General features: G+C 37.2%; 1 protein-coding gene across 3 annotated transcripts in view; it reads right to left on the bottom strand.

Moving 5' to 3' along the window:
* Positions 1–23672, bottom strand: part of BTBD1 (BTB domain containing 1) — a 43962-nt gene that overhangs the window by 5603 nt on the left and 14687 nt on the right. Inside the window, exons 3-6 of one of the 3 annotated variants that reach the window (XM_059912360.1) lie at positions 22959–23064; positions 17204–17401; positions 7078–7270; positions 223–310 (exon numbers count right to left, since the gene is read on the bottom strand). In XM_059912360.1, coding sequence (XP_059768343.1) covers positions 223–310; positions 7078–7270; positions 17204–17401; positions 22959–23064 — 585 coding nt within the window. The remainder of the gene's footprint in view (positions 1–222; positions 311–7077; positions 7271–17203; positions 17402–22958; positions 23065–23672) is intronic. The other 2 variants (XM_059912362.1, XM_059912361.1) reach the window with 2 other exon arrangements.

Raw genomic sequence — 23672 nt, 5'->3', positions numbered from 1 at the left:
TATGTTAATGCTTCTGTTAAGGACCCCAGGACCTCAATTTTCTGAAACTACACTTTTTAGATCAATTGTAAAATGGAACCCTCTAGGCTTAAAATACTAATAGGCTTTCTGATGCCTGTGATAATTATACTGAAATTTGGATTTTGCCGAAACAATATCTTACCATAAAATGACACCTGTTATATATTTCAGATGGTATACAGTGGGCAAAAAAAAGTGTACCTGTATATTCACTTGATAATCCGTGGGACCATGAATAGATCCATATAAACCAAATCCGACTATAGAGATTCTTCTATTAACTGTGAACCTGAGAGAATGAGGCCAAATATAAAATAACATACATAATTCAGTAAGCATTCATACTCCAAAGGCTTATACATTTTTTAAGTGTTACTCAGAACATCTAATTTTGCTCATAATAAAGAAAACTATCAAAAATTAAACATCCTTGGAAATGTCATCTGCTTACCAAAAAACTCTTGCTAGAGTAACTTATTGGGAACTTAAGTAGAATCTGTTTTCTGTACTGTACATTTTTGAGCCAAGTAATTTATTTAACCTAAATACCCACTTTTGTTGTAATGATAATTTTAGTCCAAATCTGTCTGCACATCTCCTTCATGACGAGAGATGTGTCAGCCATCAGACCTGATGTGCAGCGTCCCAAACTCTGACAATTCTTCAGCTCGATGAATACTTACTGGGCCTGGCACTGGGGAAATAATGGTCAACAAGACAGTCTCTGCCCCTACTGCACTTATAGCCTAATGGAGGACACTGATAATAAATAAGTAAACAAAGGGATAAATCATTAATTATAAATTGTGATAAGAGTTGTGAAGGAAGCAGGCTGCTGTAACAGAGTTGGTGGTGGAGGTCTGGGGACAGGACCTAAGTTACACAGGTGGATCAGAATGAGATTTCACACTAGAACAATTAGCAAATCCAGTCTAGTCACCATAGTTAAGAAATAGACCCACCTTACTCCATTTTATAAATGTATAAAAACTAGCATCAAGCACAAATGGCACTAAATGACTGTATAATAAGAGATAATCTATAATATAAAGCAGTTATCCTCAACATTTCATACTTTAAGAACTGAAGTAACAAGTTCAAGTTTTATTATTATTACTACCATACCATTACCACTTTATGAGCACTTCCTGTGCCAGGCACCGAGCTTCAGTTCTTTACATAAATTATTTCCTTTAGTCATCATAACAGCTCTATAAACTAAGTAACACAGTATGATTTTTATCATCCTGTTTTTATAGCTGAAGAAACTGAGGTTTAGAGAAATTAACTTGCCTGGATCAAAATGTGTAGCAGAGCTGGGACACAACCCCAGGTCTGCATGGATCAAAAGGTCACACTCTTAATCACTATGTTAAACTCCCAGTATGAGGATCACCTTAAAATTGTTTAAATATATTATTTATAATATAATTTTTTATTATAAAAAAGCAATATATTCTCTGTTTAAAAAAAGTTAGAAAATGTGGCTAAGCAAACAAGAGGAAAAATTTAAAGCATCTCTAAATCTACCATCTAGAGACAACTTCATTTTCAATTTGGTGCACTTCCTTTTCAGACTTTTAGTTCTGTTTTTAAACAATAGAAAAACAGACTTTTTTCTATGAACATATATGTATTATTTTAAAAACCATGTCAGAATATATATATTTTTGTAACGTCATGTAAAAAGGTAAAAAACTACTACTGATTCATTATATTTAAACAATTCCTACTTGTTAAATAATCTAGGTTATTTGCAATTTTTGTTATTATATAACAATGCCATGATGAACAATCTTACAGCTAAATCATTTCACAGTGCCTTCATTATTTCCTAGAATAAATTCCTGGAAGTAGATTTTCTGGGGAAAATGAAAGGCATATTCTTAAGGCCTTAGATGAACTTTATCAAATTGCTTTCTGGGAAGATTATAAAACTTTACACCCAACAAGGAATGAAGATCATTTCTATCTCACTCTCAACAACCACAAGTATCTTCATTTCTTTTTGCTGTTGAGAAACTGATAATTGACAAATTCTATTTATATTTGATTACCGAGTTAACGCATTTGCTCATATGCTTACTATCTACTGGATTTTCTCTTTAATGAAAAACCCACTCACGTTCTTTTCCCATTTTTCTCTGCTGATGAGTGTCTTTTTCATGTGGATTCGAAAGACCATGTTATATAGTTATTATATGCTTTGTCAGTAACATCCATTACAAAAACTTTCCTATTTGTCATTTATCTTTTAACTTTATGGTGGTTTTGGATGTAACATTTTGAATTATTTGTAGTCAAATTATGATCTATGCCAAGTTCAGAGAGGCCTATCTCATCCTCATAATAAATAAACATTCTGTTCTGGCACTTTCACGGTTTCCTTTCTTTTAATGTTAAAATTATAATTTATACAAATATTGGAAGATGGCATCAGTAAAGATCTAACTTTATTTTCCCAGTGGTTAATCCTTCCTCACATTCTAAATGTTCATTTACATTAGGTTGGTTTCTGAACTCTGTAGTATGTTCCGTATAACATTCTATAATAGCTTTACAATATTTTTCATATTTGATTAATACCACTCTTTTAAAAAAGAAACCTTTACTTTTTTTTTTTTAATTTTTATTTTTGGCTGCGTTGGGTCTTCGTTGCTGTGCACGGGCTCCCTCTACTTGTGTTGAGTGGGGGCTACTCTTCGCTGCGGTGCGTGGGCCTCCCATTGCGGTGGCCTCTCCGGTCGTGGAGCACGGGCTCTAGGCGCGCGGGCCTCAGCAGCTGTGGCACGCGGGCTCAGCAGTGGTGGCACGCGGGCTCTAGAGCACAGGCTCAGTAGCTGTGGCTCACGGGCCTAGTTGCTCTGCGGCATGTGGGATCTTCCCAGACCAGGGCCCGAACCCATGTCCTCTGCATTAGCAGGCAGATTCTCAACCACTGTGCCACCAGGGAAGCCCCAGAAACCTTTACTTTTGCAGATTAATTAGAGAATAATTTTGCCAACCCACTCCTCCCTACCAAAAACATATGACTTCTACAAGGAACTGCCTAACTCAGAAAGGTTAGTTTGGAAAGACACTGTCTGATTCCAGTCGAAGTTCTCCAGTTCTTTATAAAGATACCATACTGTACATTTCCTATAGGATTTACCCCTGCTACTTTATGTTATTTGTTACTATTGCAAGTGGGGTCCGTTTTTACTCACCATTTTAACTGAAAATTAAAACATTAATTTTTTTTTTTGCTGCATTGCGCGGCTTGCGGGATCTTAGTTCCCCAACCAGGCATTGAACCCGGGCCACCGCCCTGAAAGCGCCAAGTCCTAACCACTGGACCGCCAGGGAATTCCCTAAAATTTTTTTATTGTGGCAAAATATATAACAAAATGTACCATCTTAAGCATTTTAAAGTGCACAATTCAGTGGCATTAAGTAATTCACACTGTTGTTAACCATCAACACCACCCATCTCTGTAACTGAATTTTAATGACACAGGAACATCACTGGTTTTTGCACATACGTTTTGTAAGTTGCCACTACTCTTTTTTTATTGGTTCTAATAGATTTTTACTGATCCTGAGGCTGTCTGGGTGGACTAGCTGTTCTCAAAAGGAGTTCTATGCCCAAGGAGGCAGGCTCTGTTTTCACAAAGGATATGAAGCACCACTGACAGGGAGCCAGGGACGCCAGATTTACTGCAATACTTAGGAAAGTCTCCCAAAACAAAGAATCCCAACCAACTTTCAAGTGTCCTGTCAATTCATGTAGATGAAAAACCTGTTTTTAACTATGAGACTTGAACTTAATCCCTTTTTATTAATAAACCAAGATTTTCACAGCAATTTTAATATTCACTGACTTTTACAAGAGGTGACTACTATACAAATCGAGGAAATACCATACAGTCATTTCTCATTATTTGTGGTAGTTATATTTTATAGTTGGTGCAAACACAGAATTAGCAAATACTAAACCACTGCTCTTAGGGGGAATGTGTACACACACACACACACACACACACACACACACACACACACACACACACACACTCACACACCACTCATGTGGATTCTAATCTTAAATCCTAAGAACGACTCATTCTAGTATATTCCATTTTCTGTGTTTCACAAAAGAGAAATGGAATTAAGGAGTGTTAAGTGACTTGCCTGAGGCCACCCCACGAACAGATGCCAGAGCTGGGATTCAAACTGTCCCATGGCCACAGAGCTGTAGTGTCCTGCACTGCACTGCCCCCTACCATCTCCATCTCTGTATGAGCGCTGAAATAAGAAGGTAGAGCATCCTCCTTGTTTGATCTCACACAGAAGCATGCTCCCAGGCAACTAAAATCTTTCCTGTGAATGACTAAGAAAGCGCTGCTGGTATTGATTTGGGGGTTATAATTAAATTCTAGCGAGTAGATGAGTTCTCAAATATGGAAACTGGATAAACAGGATGGACTGTACTTTGCTTTATTTGAAACTTTTAAAGAAAATGACAAAATTGGCAGCAGTGCTGCTCATGGTATTTGGGACATGAGTATAATACACCTGTTCCCTGCACCTACAGCTGTCTCAGTGTGCTGGTGCGTACAGGTACTATCTCTGACTGCTTGTTTGTCTTCCGGTGCTGCCCAAGTGTCTACATATTGAAGTACACATTTGATTTTACTATCAGTTACATTCACTGTCCTTTACATTACAACTAGGCCATTATATCATTTTTAAAAAATGAAGCACATTATCTATGAATTTCATTTCAGGTTAATAAAGGGGGAATACAAAATATTTACTACAAAAAAGGGAGAACTAGGTCTGATGGAGTGAAGAACTACTAATGTAGACGTTATCTGCAAAAAATGAAAAACACCTCTTCCTCTCCAATATTTCTTTTTGTCTGTTTATATTGAAGTATAGTTGATTTACAACGTTGTATTAATTACCTATATTTCTTTATCTTTATACCTACGTCAATCAGAGTTTTAAGAACACTACTGAAAAATAGCAAGGTTACCAGGCATCCCTATCTTGAGGTTTCAATAGTCTATCATGTTAAAGAAGTATTCTTCTAGACCTAGCCTATTAATGGTTATATCTGGATCGAGGGTAAAATTTTATCAAAAGTCTTTTTGACATCTATCAAAATAAATTTTTTTTCTTTGATCTGCTACCGTGGTGAATTATAGTGATATATTTCCTAGTATTGCGCCATTCTTTCAATTTCCAAACAAACTCTCATCTGCCTTTTTTTTTTTTTGCACTCCTTTTGCATTGATGGACGTTATTAGGAATAGCCTTACAAAACTCAGTTGGATGGATGTTATTTTAAATGATGTCATTGCACTGCTCAGTGTCCCCTTTCTAAGAAACCACAGGAGAAACTTCTCTTAAGTCTCTGTATCTGAAATAGCCACCCTTCTCCTGAGCAATATGTGTACTTTTCATGTGATAAACTGTTCAATTTCTGTAACTTTATAGCTTTAGAACCAAACGTAAGATGTCAGAACATGGATCTTGCATATTTATCTCCACTGGATGTATTTTTCCGACCCTGATTTATCACTTTTTATAAAAAATTGGACTATAGTTTATTTATATCTATTTGCTGTTATAGTATTATTCTTTTAAGGTACTGCTAGATTCAATACACTATTTTATTTCTTTTCTATATAAGTGAGATTGACCTAGAAAATTTTTTGCCTTGTCAGATTCCTGTGTAAGGATTATGCTTCTTTCAATAATTAACCAAAAAGTATTTTCTTCTTTGAATGTTCAACGAAACAAACTGTTCCCTGAATGTTTGATAAAACTCACCTGTCAAAACCACCTTGTGAAGGGACAGTTCTTTGATAACTTTTAATTTCTTCCATGGTAATTGGTCTATTCAGGCTTTCTTCTTCAGTCAATTTTGATAATTTATATTTGCCTATAAAATGATCCATTCCATCAAGATGTTCAATTTATTAGCACAGAGTAAACCCAGAATTAAAATTAAAATTTCCTCAGAATATTATTATATTCCCATTATTATCTGTAGATGTAAGTATGTTTTCTTTATTACCTTTGCCAGAGGTTTGCTTATTTTATTGGTCTTTTTCAGGAACCAGCTTATATTTAACAATTCTACTATTTTTAATTCATTAATTTCTACATTTACCTATTTCCTTTCTCTTTTCATATGGTTCTTTTGCTATTCATTTTCTAGCTTCTTGGGTTAATGCTGAAATCATTTATTTCTACTCTAATTTATTTAATAAAAGTAGTTAATTATTGCTAATTCTCTGTGTGACACTTTGGCCTCATCCCGTAAGTTCTCACATATAGTATTCTCATTGTGAATTATTACTAAATAGTCTACAAATGCATTTTTATTTCCATTTTAACCCAATATTTGTAAGAGTCCTCTCCCTCTTGGAGTTCTAGTTTTAAACAAACTTCTTGTTAGTTTCTAGTTTTATACCAAAGTGCTATTAATATTAAATAAATGAAAATCCAAAAGGCATGTTTTATGAAAACAGGTACATATTCTATTTTGACATTTAACCTAAAGAAACACAGTAGAGCAAATATAAATTCCAAAAGGATTATATGCATGCATCTTTTTAAATTAAAAAAAATTTTTCCCATTCAAAGTTCTTATAAATGTATACTGAGATATTTTCCATGCAACATCTATGCAAATAAAAATCTCACACTAAACCAAGTAAGAGTAAATGTATTAAATTATAGCCCTGAGACTGTAAAAATAGTGTTTGATCAATTAAGGTCTAGACTTCAGCTCACCAGCAGTGGCAATCCAAACAAAACTCACAAAATAGAAGGCCCAAGTCAATCCTTTCTTACTCTACTTGTTTCCTAAGAGATTCCCTCACTCATAATTCAGTGGAGAGACCAGTAAGCCTCACTGACTTCTTGACTGTTGTATCAAGTTAGAAATGTATTAAACAAAGTATAAAATAAAATGTGGTTAATTATCTCCCACAATATGAACATAAAAGCCAAATGCGAGCCGCTGCCCCTCCCCACCCCACCCCCAAATCTACAATATGCAGATACCTGATTCGATCACTCGTTCCACTGTAACCCCACCGGCTCTCTACTTGCTGGAATCTATTGATGCAGCATTCCTTTCCTCTGAGGCAGCATCTTGGTCGATCAATGTATTCAACTCGGGGCTTAGGATTGACAGTAAAATGAAGAAAGAGGTTTACCACTTCACGATCTGACAGAATTCCAGACTGAGCAGGACCTGCAGAAATAAAAACATAAACCTCAATAAAGGAACTTCACTGCAATTCCTAACTTTGTAATTCTCCCCATAATAATGTGAATTCAAATGTGAAAGATGTAAAGTAACAATGAGGTAGAAAAATCTCAGCATATATAATTTTAGCATATATTTAATTTAAAAGTTTTACTAAATTCATCTAAGGTTCACCTAATATGTAAGTGTTAAAATCATTAATAAATCAAAGCTTAGATGAAACCCTGAGATCACAGAAAGATCCCTGGATTTTTCTATCCATTCGCCCTGAGTATTCTGTTTCCCAGAAAGAGGAGAGTTGGAGAAGTGCTTACAGTGGCAGCCAGAGCTATCGTTACCTCTCCATTCCCCATCTGTCTGAGGCTGTAATCAAACTATGGAATATTTAGAGGTAGAAATAGATGGCACAGTGCTTTCATTGTGGGATTTTGAAATTAGCAGAGGTCAGAAGCTAAGATTGGAAGAGCTGTGGAAGCAGCATATCACATGCTATAGTTTTCTCATTCACTGTTTCTGGGAAGAGAAAATTCCAAACAGCTTAAATTTAACCAGGAATAAATGCTATTCCTCATAAAAGATGCCAGGAGATTCCTTCCAAGGCTGGTAAAAACAATCTAAATAAGAGACTGCAAAACACTAGAAATTTGGTTTAGGAAGCTATAAATCAGATTTTAACATAAAACGCCCTAATTTTTAATATAAATTTTTAGAATATCACACACAAAATTTATCAACCTGCCAGACCTGGCCCCGTGGTTCATTTGCAATCTCTGGATAAGTAAAGATTGTAAAGAAGAAAAAATACAATTACAAACTTAAAACATGCATTTTAGAGAAAAAAAAAAGAACAGAACATAACTGGAACTGCGTAAGATCAGAAGAGAGATGGGGCTGAAAATTCATGTATCTTTCTCAGAATGACAAATAAAGACAAAAGAATTAAAATGTTTAAGGTGATTAAAATGGATGATAAAAAGCAGAGACCAACATACAGGTAACTAGTGTTCCTGAAGAACTAACAATAAGAAATAGGATGATGCAATAATTCAAGACTACAGGTATACCTCGCTTTATTATGCTTCGCAGATACATTTTTTACAAATTGAAGGTTTGTGGCAACCCTGCATCAACAAGTCTGTTGCTGTCATTTTTCAACTGCATTTGCTCACTTTGTGTCTCTGTGTCACATTTTGGTAATTCTCTCAATAGTTTAAACTTTTTCATTATTACTATACTTGTTATGATGATCTGTGATCAGTGACCTCTGATGTTACTACTGTAATAGTTTTGAGCCCCATGAACCACACCCATAAGACAGCGAACTTAATTGATAAATGTTGTGTGTGTTCTGACTGCTCCACTGATCGGCCGTTCCCCATCTCTCTCTGTCTCCTCCTGAGACACAACAGTATTGAAATTAGGCCAATTAACAACCTTATAGTTGGGCTTCCCTGGTGGCACAGTGGTTAAGAATCTGCCTGCCAATGCAGGGGACATAGGTTTGAGCCCTGGTCTGGGAAGATCCCACATACCACATACCACAGAGCAACTAAGCCCGTGCGCCACAACTACTGAGCCTGCACTCTAAAGCCCGCAAGCTACAACTACTGAGCCTGCGTGCCACAACTACTGAAGCCTGTGCGCCTAGAGCCCATGCTTCTCAACAAGAGAAGCCACCACAATGAGAAGCCCGTGCAGCGCAACGAAGAGTAGCCCCCACTCGCCGCAACTAGAGAAAGCCCGCGCGCAGCAACGAAGACCCAATGCAGCCAAAAATAAAATAAATAAATTTACTAAAAAAAATGAAAACAACAGCCCTATAGTGGCCTCTTAAGTGTTCAAGTGAAAGAACAGTCAAACATCTCTCCCTTTAAATCAAAAGCAGAAATGATTATGCTGAGTAAGAAGGCATGTCAAAAGCTAGGTCTCTTGTACCAAACAGTAGCCAAGTTGTGAATGCAAAGGAAGAGTTCCTGAAGGAAATTAAAAGTGCTACTCCAGTGAACACACAAATAATAAGAAAGCGAAACAGCCTTAATGCTGATATGGAGAAAGTCTGAGTGGTTTGGATAGAAGATCAAACCAGCCACAACATTCCCTGAAGACAAAGACTAATCCAGAGCAAGGCCCTAACTCTCTTCAATTCTATGAAGGCTGAAAGAGATGAGGAGGCTACAGAAGAAAAGTCTGAAGCTAGCAGAAGGTGGTTCAGGAGGTTTAAGGAAAGAAGCTACCTCTGTGACATAAAAGGGCAAGGTGAAGCAACAAGTGCTGATGTAGACGCTACAACAAGTTATCCAGAAGATCTGGCTAAGATAATTAATGAAGGTGGCTACATGAAACAACAGATATTCAATGTAGACAAGTGTCGACAAATAGCCTTCTACTGGAAGAAGATGCCATTTAGGACTTTGATAGTTAGAGAGGAGAAGTCAATGCCCGGCTTTAAAGCTTCAAAGGACAGCCTGACACTCTTGTTAGGGGCTAATGTAGCCGGTGACTTTAAGTTGGAGCCAATGCTCATTCACCATTCTGAAAATCCTAGGGCCCTTTAGAATTATGCTAAATCTACTCTGTGTTATAAATGGAACAAAAAAGCCTGGATGACAGCACAGTCTATTGACAACATGGTTGACTGAATATTTTAAGCCCACTGTTGAGACCTACTGCTCAGAAAAAAAGATTCTTTTCAAAATATTGTTCCTTGACAATGTACCTGGTCATCCAAGAGCGCTCATGAAGATGTACAGTTGTTTTCATGGCTGCTAACAGGACATCCATTCCATAACCCATGGATCAAAGAGTAATTTAGACTTTCAAGCCTTATTATTTAAGAAGAACATTTTGTAAGGCTATAGCTACCACAGACAGTAGCGATTCCTCTGAATCGCTATTTGCATAGCGATTTGCATCTGGGCAAAGTAAACTGAAAACCTGGAAAGGAGTCACCATTCTAGATGCCATTAAAAACATCCATGATTCATGGAACGAGTTCAAAATATCAATATTAAAGAGAGTTTGGAGGAAGTAAACTGTAACCCTCATGCATGACTTTGAGGGGGTCAAAGACTTCAGGGGAGGAAGTAACTGCAGATGTGGTGGAAATAGCAAGAGAACTAAAATTAGAAGTGGAGCCTGAAGATGTGACTGAATTGCTGCAATCTCATGATAAAACTTGAACAGATGAGGAGGTGCTTCTACAGGTGAGCAAAGAAAGTGGTTTCTTGAGACAGAACCTCCTCCTGTTGAAGATGCTGTGAAGACTGTTGACATGACAACAAAGGATTTACAATATTACATAAACTGAATTGATAAAGCAGTGGCAGGGTGAGAGAGGACTAACTCCAATTTTGAAAGAAGTTTTACTGTGGGTAAAATGCTATCAAACAGCATTGCCTGCTACAGAGAAATGGTTCCTGAAAGAGTCAATCACTGTGGCAAACTTCATTATTATCTTATTTTAAGAAATTGCCACAGGACTTCCCTGGTGGCGCAGTGGTTAAGAATCCACCTACCAATGCAGGGGACACGGGTTTGAGCCCTGGTCTGGGAAGATCCCACATGCCGTGGAGCAACTAAGCCCGCATGCCGCAACTACTGAGCCCGCATGCCACAACTACTGAAGCCCGCGCGCCTAGAGCCCATGCTCCGCAACAAGAGAAGCCACCGCAATGAGAAGCCTGTGCACCGCAACAAAGAGTAGCCCCTGCTCACCGCAACTAGAGAAAGCCTGCGCATAGCAGCGAAGACCCAACGCAGCCAAAATTTTAAAAAGTGAAAATAAAAAATAAAAAAAAAGAAAGAAGTTGCCACAGCCACATTAACCTTCAGCAACCACCACCCTGACCAGTCAGCAGCCGTCAACATCGAGGCAAGACCCTCCACCAGCAAAAAGATTAGGACTCGCAGAAGGCTCAGATGTTAGTTAGCATTCTTTAGCAATACAGTCTTTTTAAATTAAGGTATGTACTTTGTTTTTTTTAGACATAATGCTATTGTACTTAACAGACTATAATATAGTGTAAACATAACTTTTATGTGCATTGGGAAACCAAAAAATTTGTATGGCTCACTTTATTGCGATATTTAATTTATTGTTGTGGTCTGCAACACACAATATCGCCAAGGTACGCCTGTATAATAAAATTTCCTTAGTTGAAAAAAGAAGTCTTCAGATCAGGAAAAACGTTCTCAGATATATACCATATTATCTATTTAAAGAAAGTAATCAAGAATAAAGTCAACAAATGAGTGAATCAAAATAAAGAATTCAAGAAGGTGTATAATAAAAGAACTGGTGATAAACACTAAATCCAATACAACCTATAATTAAGTCTAATATAGTTGTGTTTTTGTAGTATGTTATGTGGGTGCATAATCAGTTACCATAAAGTGGGCTGGAAAGGTTGAAAGGATGGAACACCATGCTAACATTCTTATCCTAAATAGGGAAGGTCAATAAATATCGTTTTATTATGAAATGAATTAGGAAAATTGGAGGGGAAAAAGTAAATGCAGAATTTAATATTTCCTAATCTCTATACAGAAAACACACACACGCACACACACTCAACAGCAAAATAGAGAACATAAGGGGAGCTCTCCCTAAAACATTTTTGAAAAATATTAATACAGAAATAATATGTATAACAGAAAAGAAAATACATAACAGCAAAAAAAGAAACATTATTTGACTACATAAAAATATTAAGAAGTCTGTAGGATGGAATAGCCTACGTCAGAGAACAACTATAGATGAAACAGTACATAAAATAGCTATTTCATGTTAACAGAGAACAGTTGAGGCAGTCAGTGCTTGAGAAGGGAAATGTATTGAGATGAAGCCCTATATTTGTCACCACTTTTCCCCTTGGGATATTTGCTGATTTGCTTCACAGGGCATAAATGCCACGCAGAAACTGGCAACCTAGAAACTGTGGTAGTCCTCAACTGACTGAAGAGACAAAAACTGTAATTCAAAGCTACCAAGGCAGCCAGACAATGACCCGGAAGAGAATACTTAATAGACAAACAAGACCAATATTTTGTGCATAATTTCACCTTGAAGTATTTGTCAAATCCTGGGCTTCCCCGGTGGCACAGTGGTTAAGAATCCGCCTGCCAATACAGGGGACACAGGTTCGATCCCTGGTCCGGGAAGATCCCACATGCTGTGGAGCAACTAAGCCCGTGTGCCACAACTACTGAGCCTGTGTACTGCAACTACTGAAGCCCACGCGCCTAGAGCCTGTGCTCTGCAACAAGAGAAGCCACCACAATGAGAAGCCCACGCACCGCGACGAAGAGTAGCCCCCGCTGGCCGCAAACAGAGAAAAGCCTGCGCACAGCAACAAAGACCCAACAAAGGCCCAACGCAGCCAAAAATAAAATTAAAAAAAAGTATTTGTCAATTCCTAAGCTATGCACAAGCAAGAGAAAACTATGAGACCAAAACACCAAGCAGAAAGGAGCTGCTAAGAGACTAAAGAGTTAAACAGAAATTTCTGTCTTAAAGCTAGGGAGAAAAATTCCCAAATATTTGAAAATTAAGCTATATACTTATAAGCCCGTGGGTCAAGAAAAAAATTACCATGAAAATTAGAAAATATTTTTTATTGAATGACAATGAAAATACAACATATCAAAACTTGTGGGGGAAATAAAAGATGCTTAGAGGGAAAACTATAGACTTAAATGTATACACACAAAAAAATAAAGTTGAAAGTCGCTGTTTTGAGTATTTATCTCAAAAAATCATAATGGGGCTTCCCTGGTGGCGCACTGGTTGAGAATCTGCCTGCCAATGCAGGAGACACGGGTTCGAGTCCTGGTCTGGGAAGATCCCACATGCCGCGGAGCAACTAGGCCCGTGAGCCACAATTACTGAGCCTGCGCGTCTGGAGCCTGTGCTCCGCAACAAGAGAGGCCGCGATAGTGAGAGGCCCGCGCACCGCGATGAAGAGTGGCCCCCGCTTGCCACAACTAGAGAAAGCCCTCACACAGAAACGAAGACCCAACACAGCCATAAATAAATAAAATAAATAAAGATACATGAAATTGCTAAAATTAAAAAAAAAAAAAAAAAAAATCATAATGACTAAGTAAATAACCCCCAGAAAATTAAAATTAGAGGAAGGAAATAATAAAGAAAAAAGCAGAAATCAATGAAATGGAAAACACATACACAATAGAGAAAATTAATAAAGCCAGAAGTTAGTTCTTGGAAAAAAATTAATAAAATGCATAAACTCCTAGGCAAGGCTGATTAAAGGCACAAGATACCAATATCAGAAATGAAATAGGGGACATAATTTAGATTTCACAAACATAGAGATAATAAAAGGATGTTATGAAATTCGTGTTAACAAATTAAAGGTCTAGATGAAACTGTTACAAAACGAAAGAGAAAATCTGAAAAGTCCTACTCTACTCAAGAAATTGAATCTCTAATTAAAAACCTTCCACAAAGAAAACACTAGATCCAGACAGCTTCACTGGTGAATTCCCCTAAACATTTAAGGAAAAATAGCACCAATTTTACATAAACTCTTGAATACAGAAAAAAAAAATATTCCTAACTTTTGTATGAGACCAGCATAACCTTGATAATCAAAATCTGACAATTTCATTACAAGAAAGGAAAAATTATAGCCTAATTTCTCTCATGAAGTAGTCCTAAAAATATTTTTTAAATCTGGCAAATTGGATCTAGTAATATATAAAAAGAATAATGCATGACAACCAAGTCTGGTTTATGTAAGAAATCCAAAGTTTTAACTTGGAAAATCAATCAATGCTATATTAAGCTATACTAAGAGAATAAAGGGGAAAACTGTATCATTATCTCAAAAGAAGAGAAACATTTGGTAAAATTCATGATAAAACTCTTAGAAGACTAGTAATAGAAGGAAACTTCCTTAATCCAATAAAGAGTATCTACAAAAAATTTACAGCAAGCATACTCTGTGGGGAAATACTGAAAGCTTTCTGCCTAAGACTAGAATAACGCAAGGATGTTCACTATCCATACTTCTTAATACGCTCAAGGTCCTAGGTCATAAAATACGGCAAGAAAAAGAAATGTCTAAGGATTAGAAAGGAAGAAATAGAATTATTATTGTTTGCAGATCACATGATTGTACATGTAGACTATGCACAATGATCTACAAATAATTATTAGAATTTATAAATTTAGCAAGATCACTAGATACAAGGTCAATACAGGAAAAATCAACTGTATTTCTATATACTGGCAATCAATCAGTTAGGACATGGAAATTAAAAAACTAATCATTGCAATAACATTTAAGAAATAAAATACATAAGGAATAAACCTACCAAAAAATATGCAAGACCTCTACCAGAAAACTCAAAGTATTACTAAGAGAAATTTTAAAAAGACTTAAATCAATGTTCATTGATTGGAAGACTCAATATTATAAAAATGTCAATTATCCCCACACCAATATACAGATTCAATGCAATTCCAATCAGAATCCCATGACTTTTTTTGGTGGAAACTGACAAGCTGATTAAAACATTTATGTATATGAAACTATCAATACAATAGACCAAGAATAGCCAAGGTAATCCAGAAGAACAAAGCTAGAGGATTTTCACTACCAGATTTCAAGATTCAGTTTAAAACTACAGAAATGAAAACTCCACAGAATTGGTTCAAGGATACACAAATGTAACAGTAGAGCAGACTAAACATTCCAGAAATAGATTCATTCATATACAGTCACCTGATTTACAACAAAGTTAGCACTGCTGTGTATGGGGGCAAGGATAGTTTTTAATACATAGTCACGTGGGGAAGAAAAATTCAACCTTGACCTCTACCTCACACCATACACATGTGTGGAAAAAACACCACAAAAAATAAAAACCCAACTGGATTACAGACCAGAAAGTTAAATGTAAAACAATAAAGTTCCTAGAAGAAAACCTAAGAGAATATCTTCATGACCCTGAGGCAGGCAAAATTTCTTAAGACATAAAAAGCCTTCACCTTAAAGGAAAAGACTGATAAGTTAATTCATTAAAATTAAGACCTTCTATTTATCAAGACAGCATTAAGATAATGAAAAGACAATCCACAGACTGGGATATTAGCTATAAGTATATACATTATATGTATCTATAATATATTCTGGATACAAGTCTTTTGTCAGATTATATGCATATAATGGAGAGGATGTGAGGCAACTGAAATGAACTCTTAACTCTCTTAGTTTGGCAGTTGAGTGTGAACCATTACAACTACGCTGGGCAACTCTTTGGTAGGATCTACCAACGCTGAACATATGTACACTCTATGACTTTGCAATTGCACTGCCACCTGCTCAACAGAAATGTTCACATATGTACACCAAGTGAGAGGTGTAAGAATGTTCTTAATGGCCCCAAACAAACAACCCAAATGTCCAACAGTAAAATGGATAAAGAAATCATGGCACATCCATACAACAGATTACACAGCAATGAAGAAGAATGAGCTACTGCCACACACAACCACACAGATGAATCTAACAGACATAATGTTAAGAGAAAGAAGCCACACACAAAAGAACACATGCTGAATGTAGGACTTCCTTTATATTAAGTTTAGAAACAGACAAAACTCATTTACAGAAGCCAGAAAGTAGTCACCTTCGGAAGGGAGATTAAGGACTAGGAGGGGCATGATGGAGACTGGTGGGGTATGGTAATGTACTGTAAATTGATATGTGTGGTTAAATAGGTGTGTTTACTCTATTTGTTCACTTTATTATGTACATGTTATATTTTAATTTAAAAAGTTTACAAAAAGAAAAAACGAACATTGATTCTGACCAGCAAAAACAAAAACAACTTGTGAGAATACTGGAATATATATAATAAATCAAAAAGAAAAATGTGAATATCCCAAAAGAATAAAAGTCATGAATGAATACCCAGAGAAAACCATAATTCAAAAAGACACATGCACCCCAATGTTCACTGCAGCACTCTTTACAATAGCCAGGTCATGGAAGCAACCTAAATGCCCATCGACAGATGAATGGATAAAGAAGATGTGGTGCATATATACAATGGAATATTATTCAGCCATAAGTTGGGTCATTTGTTGAGACGTGGATGGATCTCGAGACTGTCATACACAGTGAAGTAAGTCAGAAAGAGAAAACAAATATCGTGTATTAACATATATGTGGAACCTAGAAAAATGGTACAGATGAACCGGTTTGCAGGGCAGAAACAGAGACACAGATGTAGAGAACAAACGTATGGACACCAAGGGGGGAAAGCGCCGGGGGGGTGGGGGGGGTGAATTGGGCGATTGGGATTGACATGTATACACTGATGTGTATAAAGTGGATGACTAATAAGAACCTGCTGTATAAAAAAATAAATAAAATTAAATTTAAAAATTCAAAAAAAAAAGAAAAAAGAAAAAATACAAATGGCCAATAAACATAAAGAAATATAATTTTAAACAATTATGAGTTTTTTTTTTCTTTTAAATCAATCTGGCCATGACTTAAAAGCAGATGATACTCAGTGTTGATATGGGAAACAAGAACTGGTCATAGAACTAAGAAGCATCAACCATAAGAGTCAGAAAGATATGTCATTGTAACTTTAGGTAAGGCACTTAACCTCTCTCAGGTTCAGTTCTTAAACCTATAAAATACCATATAATTTTTATATATTTATAATATACAAAATATTTAAAAAGATATAAAATATATATAATTTTACAATACATAAATATATAACCTACAATATTATCTTGAAGGGCTATTAGGAGAATTGAATGAAATTATACACACAAATGCACATACATAAACAGCTTCTTTTCCTCTCTCACACAGGAGACTGACTGCCCATTAAAATAGTTTCAAGTAGATTTTGGACAAGTTACAGCCTTACCGGCTGCAAACTCCTCAATGGTCATCAGCGGGAACCGGATCAAGGACAGTGCTTTCCCTAGAACTTTCTGTTTGTTTCCAAAAGTCACAGGCAATTGTTGTCTTTGACATTCTGCTTCTGCCCACCGTACAACAGCTCCAAAAAGTCGACTTTCTCTAATACTAAGAGTGTCTCTTTCTAGAACTGCACAGAGTGTGTCTACAGGTAAAATAAAAAATATGTCAAATTAGGAATATTTTGCTCTTTAACAAAATACTGACAAACATGCTTATATAAAATTTTCAAATCTCAATAAAAATAGGGTACTTAAAACTATAGACTCTACACTTAAAAATATTAAAGAATTAAAGGAATTAAACAGCAAAGTTTTCTTTAAAAAATTACTATAAGGTTAACATTCAACTTACTACTTACCATACATGGAAGCTTAGATACAGTATCTCCTTATATATTCATGCCATTCAGCAAGCAAACTCAAATATTCAGAACAAGAATAATAAGTAAGTCAGAGAAAAAGGCTCCCAATCAGTAATGAACAAATTCATAAAGTCTACAGATTACAATTCATTCATTCACTCAGCAAATATTTCTTATTAACCACTCACAATGTGCCAGGCACTATTCTAGACACCGAGGATACGTCATTAAACAAAGTTAAAAATTCCTTGCCTTCATGGAGCTTACATTCTAATGGGGGAAACATTCAATAAACATAAGTAAATTATACTCTGTTACATAATAAATGTAGAAAAAGATAGCAGGGTAAGGAGAATCAGAAATGCAGCTTAAAATAGGATACTTTGGATAGGCCTCACTTGAGTTAAGACCTGAAAGAGGTCGAGGGGGGTGGGGTCAGTAGGCCAAACACACCTCGAGAGAAAGAGCACTCCAGGACTGGCCAGTGCGAAGGCTCTCTTATAAGAGTGTGCCTGGCATACCTGAGGAACAGCCAGGAGGTCAGTGTGGCTGGAGGAGAGTGAGCAAGAGGGAAAAGTAGTAGGTGATGAGGCCAGAAACATGGTGGGAAGCGGGGTGCAATCATGCAGCACCCTGTAGATCATTTGGCTTTTACTTTGAGTGAAAAAGGGAACCCCTGGAGGGTTTTGAGCTGTGACATTTTATGTTCTAAAACGACCACCCTGGCAGCCGTGATGAGAAGAGACAGTAACGGAGGCAAGAGTGGAAACAAGATCAATTAGGAGGCTCTTGCGCTGATCCAGGTCAGAGGTGATGGTGGCCTGGACCAGGCGGAAGTGGTGAAAAATGATCAGATTCAGGGTATACTCTGAAAGGAGACTGGAGATTTCCTAACAGATTGGATATAGGGGGGTGATAGAGAGCTTGAGTAAAGGATAATTCCCAGGTGTATAGTCTAAGCAATGGAGGGATGACAGTGGCATCAACTGAGATGAGAAAGACTACTACGTGGAAGCAGGGTGGGGGGTGGTGAGAGGGGAGATCTGAAGCTTAATTTTGGACATATTAAGTTTGAAAGCCCTATCTGACATCCAAGTATAAATGTCATGACCGTAACTCAGGTCCTCACTCAGAATCCTTTTCCCTCTTATCATAGGCAAAATTAAAATAGGCTGAGTTATTTTAAACGACAGTAGACCAGAAATCAATGAAAACATTAAAATATAATTAAATTGCCCAGAAACACACACCTAAGAAAAATTTATTAAAAACAAAATTCTACTATGCAATGGTCTACACATTCATACCAGAACCAAATATTTGTTTAATAACAAACATAGGTATCATTACAGCAAAGATATCACAGTCCCCGGAACATAGAAGGGGCCCAACAATATGTTAAAAATGAAGAGGTTAAACATAATTTTTTTAAAAATCAAGCTTTTTCCTTCTCCTGTAGCTGAGCAGATGAGTATAAACTAAGGTCCCAGGAAACCTTTTCAAAGATAAATGAATGTAAGTCAACATACCTCAATACTTGTAGGATTAGGAATATACCATGACCATAATATTTAATCATTCAATAGAAAAACAGACAACCTTGAACCTACATTTCTCTACCTTGTATGCTAAAAACTTCAGTAAAGGTAAACATAGAAACTTAAAGGCTAAAAAACAAGCACATTATACTGCCCCTGGCATAATGTAAATTAATTCTGTTCTATCAATGTGACATATTATCTTTTTCCTTTGGCAAAAACCTACAAGAGAGAGACAGTATCTCTCTACTTGGAAAAAGGTAAGCGTATCCCTCTGGAGCACATATTCAAATGCCAGAGGAGAAAAAGCATCCCCAGAATCTAAAATAGCTATTAAAGCTCCTGAAGCCAGGTCTTTCTTTCAGATCCTAGAATTCTCTTTCATTCCCAATTTTTAACATTTGCGACAAACTAGACTATGAGGTGAAAACACATAGGTCCTCTATTGACAGATGTGTTATAATAAGAAATGACAGCTGAGAGCCTAATAAAGATCATAAAAACACATAGCATATTTATAAACATCATACAATACTGGGTTTTAATACAAACCACTGCAAATCAAATCAAATCAAATCAACAAATATTTATAAGGTTTTCATCCTGTGCAAGGTACCTACTTCAAGATTCCCAGGATCCAATGGCATGCCTAATGGAGGAGCTATTTACAAAACAATTTCTCAGAGTGAGTCACCCAGATGCAGGCAGTATTATTTCAAATGACAGTAGACTGAAGTGGAGCATTTGATAGCTCCTTAAAGGGAAGGAAACTAGGATTAAGCAATGTTTCATTACCAACGTGGGCAGTGCTTAGGGCTCTCAAACATCCAGTAACTCAACAAAAATTCAACAGCACACAACGTGCAGGTGCTGGGGGGGGAACCAAATCTAGTCCCTGCCCTTCAGCATAACGCAAGAAGAGCACAAATCCTTCCCAAGGTAATGTGCAGCAGACAGGCAAACTAAGAAAGGGATGTTATCGAAACAGGAATATATTAAATTTCATGGAAGAGGGGAGGGTAGCAGTTCTTAAGAAAGAGTTATAATTTGAGCCAAGACATTAAGACTGAGTGAGAACTAGCCAAGGTGGGAAGCAAAGGCAACATTCTAGACATAGCCAGTCAGCCCAGTTGGTCAACAAATATTAACTGAACACATACTATGTTCTACTACTTTCAGTGCTGGAGATACAGCGGTAAACAAGACAAAGTCTCTGCCTTTAAGGAGTGTACAATCTAGAAGGAGGAGGTAGACAATCAATATATACATAGTCAGACAAAGACCAAGATAAGATTTTCAGAGAGTGATACATATTATGAGAAAAATAAATCAGAGTAACAGAACAGGGATTGTTTAGGGGAATGTGGTACTTTACGTAGGCGTGAGATGGCCCGTCTCAGGTCTTGTTTAACCTGAGATCTGAATGATTAAAAGGAGGTAGGGGTTTCCCTGGTGGCGCAGTGGTTAAGAATCCACCTGCCAATGCAGGGGACACAGGTTCGAGCCCTGGTCTGGGAAGATCCCACATGCCGCGGAGCAACTAGGCCCGTGTGCCACAACTGCTGAGCGTGCGGTCTAGAGCCCACGAGCCACAACTACTGAGCCCATGCGCCACAGCTACTGAAGCCCGCGTGCCTAGAGCCCATGCTCTGCAACAGGAGAGGCCACCGCAATGAGAAGCCCGTGCACCACAAGGAAGAGTGGCCCCTGCTCGTCACAACTAGAGAAAGCCCATGCACAGCAACGAAGACCCAAAGCAGCCAAAAAAAAAAAAAAAAAAAAAAAGGAGGTAGCCATACAAAGATTCACGGGGAAAAGGATTCCAATCAGAAAGAATAGAAAATACAAAGGCTCAAAAACACTGAAATAACTGGATATGGAACATAGTGAATGAGAAGCAGAATGGTAGGAGACAAGGTCAGCTACAGACAGAGGCAGGTAGTTAACTGCCAGCTCTTTACAAAAATTCTGTTTTCTCTTCTTCCTGGGATGTGAGTAGTCTGCATCTTCTAGCCTCCCCCTTAAGTTAGGTGGGATCTGGTGACTGAATTCTGTCCAATGAAATAAGAGGCAAAATGAGGGTGCCATTTCAAGGTCAAAGCTTTTAAGATGTGGGTATTTTCCTTGCCAAGGCGTTTTCCCATGTGCTACCAAGATACAGATAATAAGCAGGCTGTAGGAAATGGCAGAGCCACAAGATGGAAGAGAGCCACTCACTGGCCAGGAACACTGCCCTGGACTGCTGCGTGAGTGTGAAAAAAATTTCTATTGTATTGGAGCCAGTGTGCATTTTGGGGGTTTATTTGTGCAAATGTGTTGAGCTTGCATTTTGGGGTCTATTTGTTACCACAGCCAAGCCTAGCCTACCCTGACTAATACAAGGCTTGATCACATAGGATCTTGTTAAGTTTTGTAAAGAGTTAGAATTTTATTCTAACTGCAGTGGGAAGACACTGGAAGCAAGGATGTGAGACAATCTGCTGCTGTGTAGAGAATGGACAGTATGAAAGCAAGGGTGAGTGGAAGCAGGGAGACAACAGGAGACCACAGAGGTTATCCAGGTGAGAGAACAGTGGCTTTGACTAGGTGGGAGCAATGGATATGGTAAGAAATGGTCAGATTCAGGATCCCTTTGGTTTTTTTTTTGGCTGTGCTGTGCTGCTTGCAGGATCTTAGTTCCCCGACCAGGGATTGAACCTGGGCCCCGGCAGTGAAAGCACCGAGTCCTAACAACTGGACTGACAGGGAATTCCCCCAGGATACATTTTTGAGTGGAGAGCAGAGAGCACGTGCTGATAAACTGCATGTGGGGTATGAAAGAAAGAGAGTAATCAAGAATAACTTCTAGGTTTTTAGTTGTGTATGGTGGTGCCATTAAGGAAGAATGAGAAAAAACTGGAAAGGAACAGAAAAGATTTAACAGGGAGTTGGGGGGAAATCAATGGCTCTCTTTTAGCTGTGTTGTTGGAACTGCCTATAAAATCTCCAAATGAAGATGTCAAGTAAATAGTTGGGTATATAAATTTGGAGCCCAGAAGAAGACAAGATTAAAGATAGATATTATGGGTTCATGATGGTGATAATATTTTAAGTCATAAGCCTGGATCAGCTCTCTCTGCTCTCCTACAGGACAAAATTCAAACTCCTCAGCCTGTCACTGCACTGTCCTCCACAAGCTGGCTTTCACCTGCCTTGCACTGCCCTTCCTCTACACACACTTCTTCGTGCAGTTCCACTTGCCTCTAATGCCCTCCCCTCTTCATTATGCAAATGCTATCCATTCTCTAAGGCCCATGTCAGAACCTTCTGGGTCAAGATTTTCCTAACACTCCAATGTGAGGTGCTCTCTTCACGTTCTGGATTTGCATAGTAATTATTTTCTACGTATCTAGTTCAGAAAAGGCGAAAGTCACATTTTGCCGTATGTCATCCCTTCTATTTAATGTCTTAAATCTTAATTTTCACATATTCGTTCCCTGATTCTCCAATTAGATGATAGTTTCCTTAAGAAAATTCACATCTTACCCTTCTTTGTATTTCTTATAGGACCCCTGTATAATGCCGTGCATATGGTGAGCATTCAATGAATATTTGTTTGATTTGACATCTTTTAAAAGGCAATGAGGTAGTTAAGACGTTTAGGAATACTTTAGCAAAATAAAGAAAGCAAAACTCTTAAAGAGGTGGACTTAAATCACTTGGAAAAACCACTAATTTAAAAACAGCTTGTCTGCAACAAGGCTGACTAGTAAGGCATTACTGTACTTAAAAGGTAACATTTTAATTCACAGTGAACTTACCTATATCAATATCAGTAAACCCTTCTGCACTTATTGCATCCATCGTGCTTTTGTCTATTGTGTCTAGACAAAGACTAGCAAGCTGAGGTTCATCAAATAATCGAGCCTAAACATATAAAAAGCTAGTTATTTTATTTTCATAGTTATTTTACTTTCAGGCTGTATATATTCAAAGCTAATACTGTAAACAATTATAATTGCTAATTATATAAAAACACATACTTAAAATACAAGTATAATGTCTATATGTGCTTAAAACTTTTCATTCCACAATCAGAAAAGCTAAAAGCACAAATGCCCTGCTGAGATAACAATTAATTCATATTACCACTAACAACCCTGTTATTTTTATTTTCATATGCCTATATATGCATTGCATTGTTTCTTATACATCACTTATTTTATCCTTAATGAAACACTCTAGGTTAGATAAGGCAGACATTATTCCATTATCCAGATGAGGAAACAGACGCTCAGAGAGGTATACTGACTTGCCTAGTAACATCTAGCTAGTTATGCTCCAAAGCCAGTACTTAAGTCCAAGTCTTAAGATCTTTTCACTAAACGGTAATATCAACTGTCAAGCATACCAGTACCAACAGATTAGATTTTTTTTTCCATTTCCTATTTTGATTGGGGGAAGAGAATAAAGTACAAGAATTTTAGAGCATGAAAGTTCTGGGGACCTAAGCAAAAACTAGGCGTGACAACAGA

Source organism: Balaenoptera ricei, chromosome 2 (genome assembly GCF_028023285.1).
Source record: "Balaenoptera ricei isolate mBalRic1 chromosome 2, mBalRic1.hap2, whole genome shotgun sequence".
NCBI lineage: Eukaryota > Metazoa > Chordata > Mammalia > Artiodactyla > Balaenopteridae > Balaenoptera > Balaenoptera ricei.
Note: the sequence above shows the minus strand (reverse complement) of the source record. Positions and strands in the feature narration are given on the sequence as shown.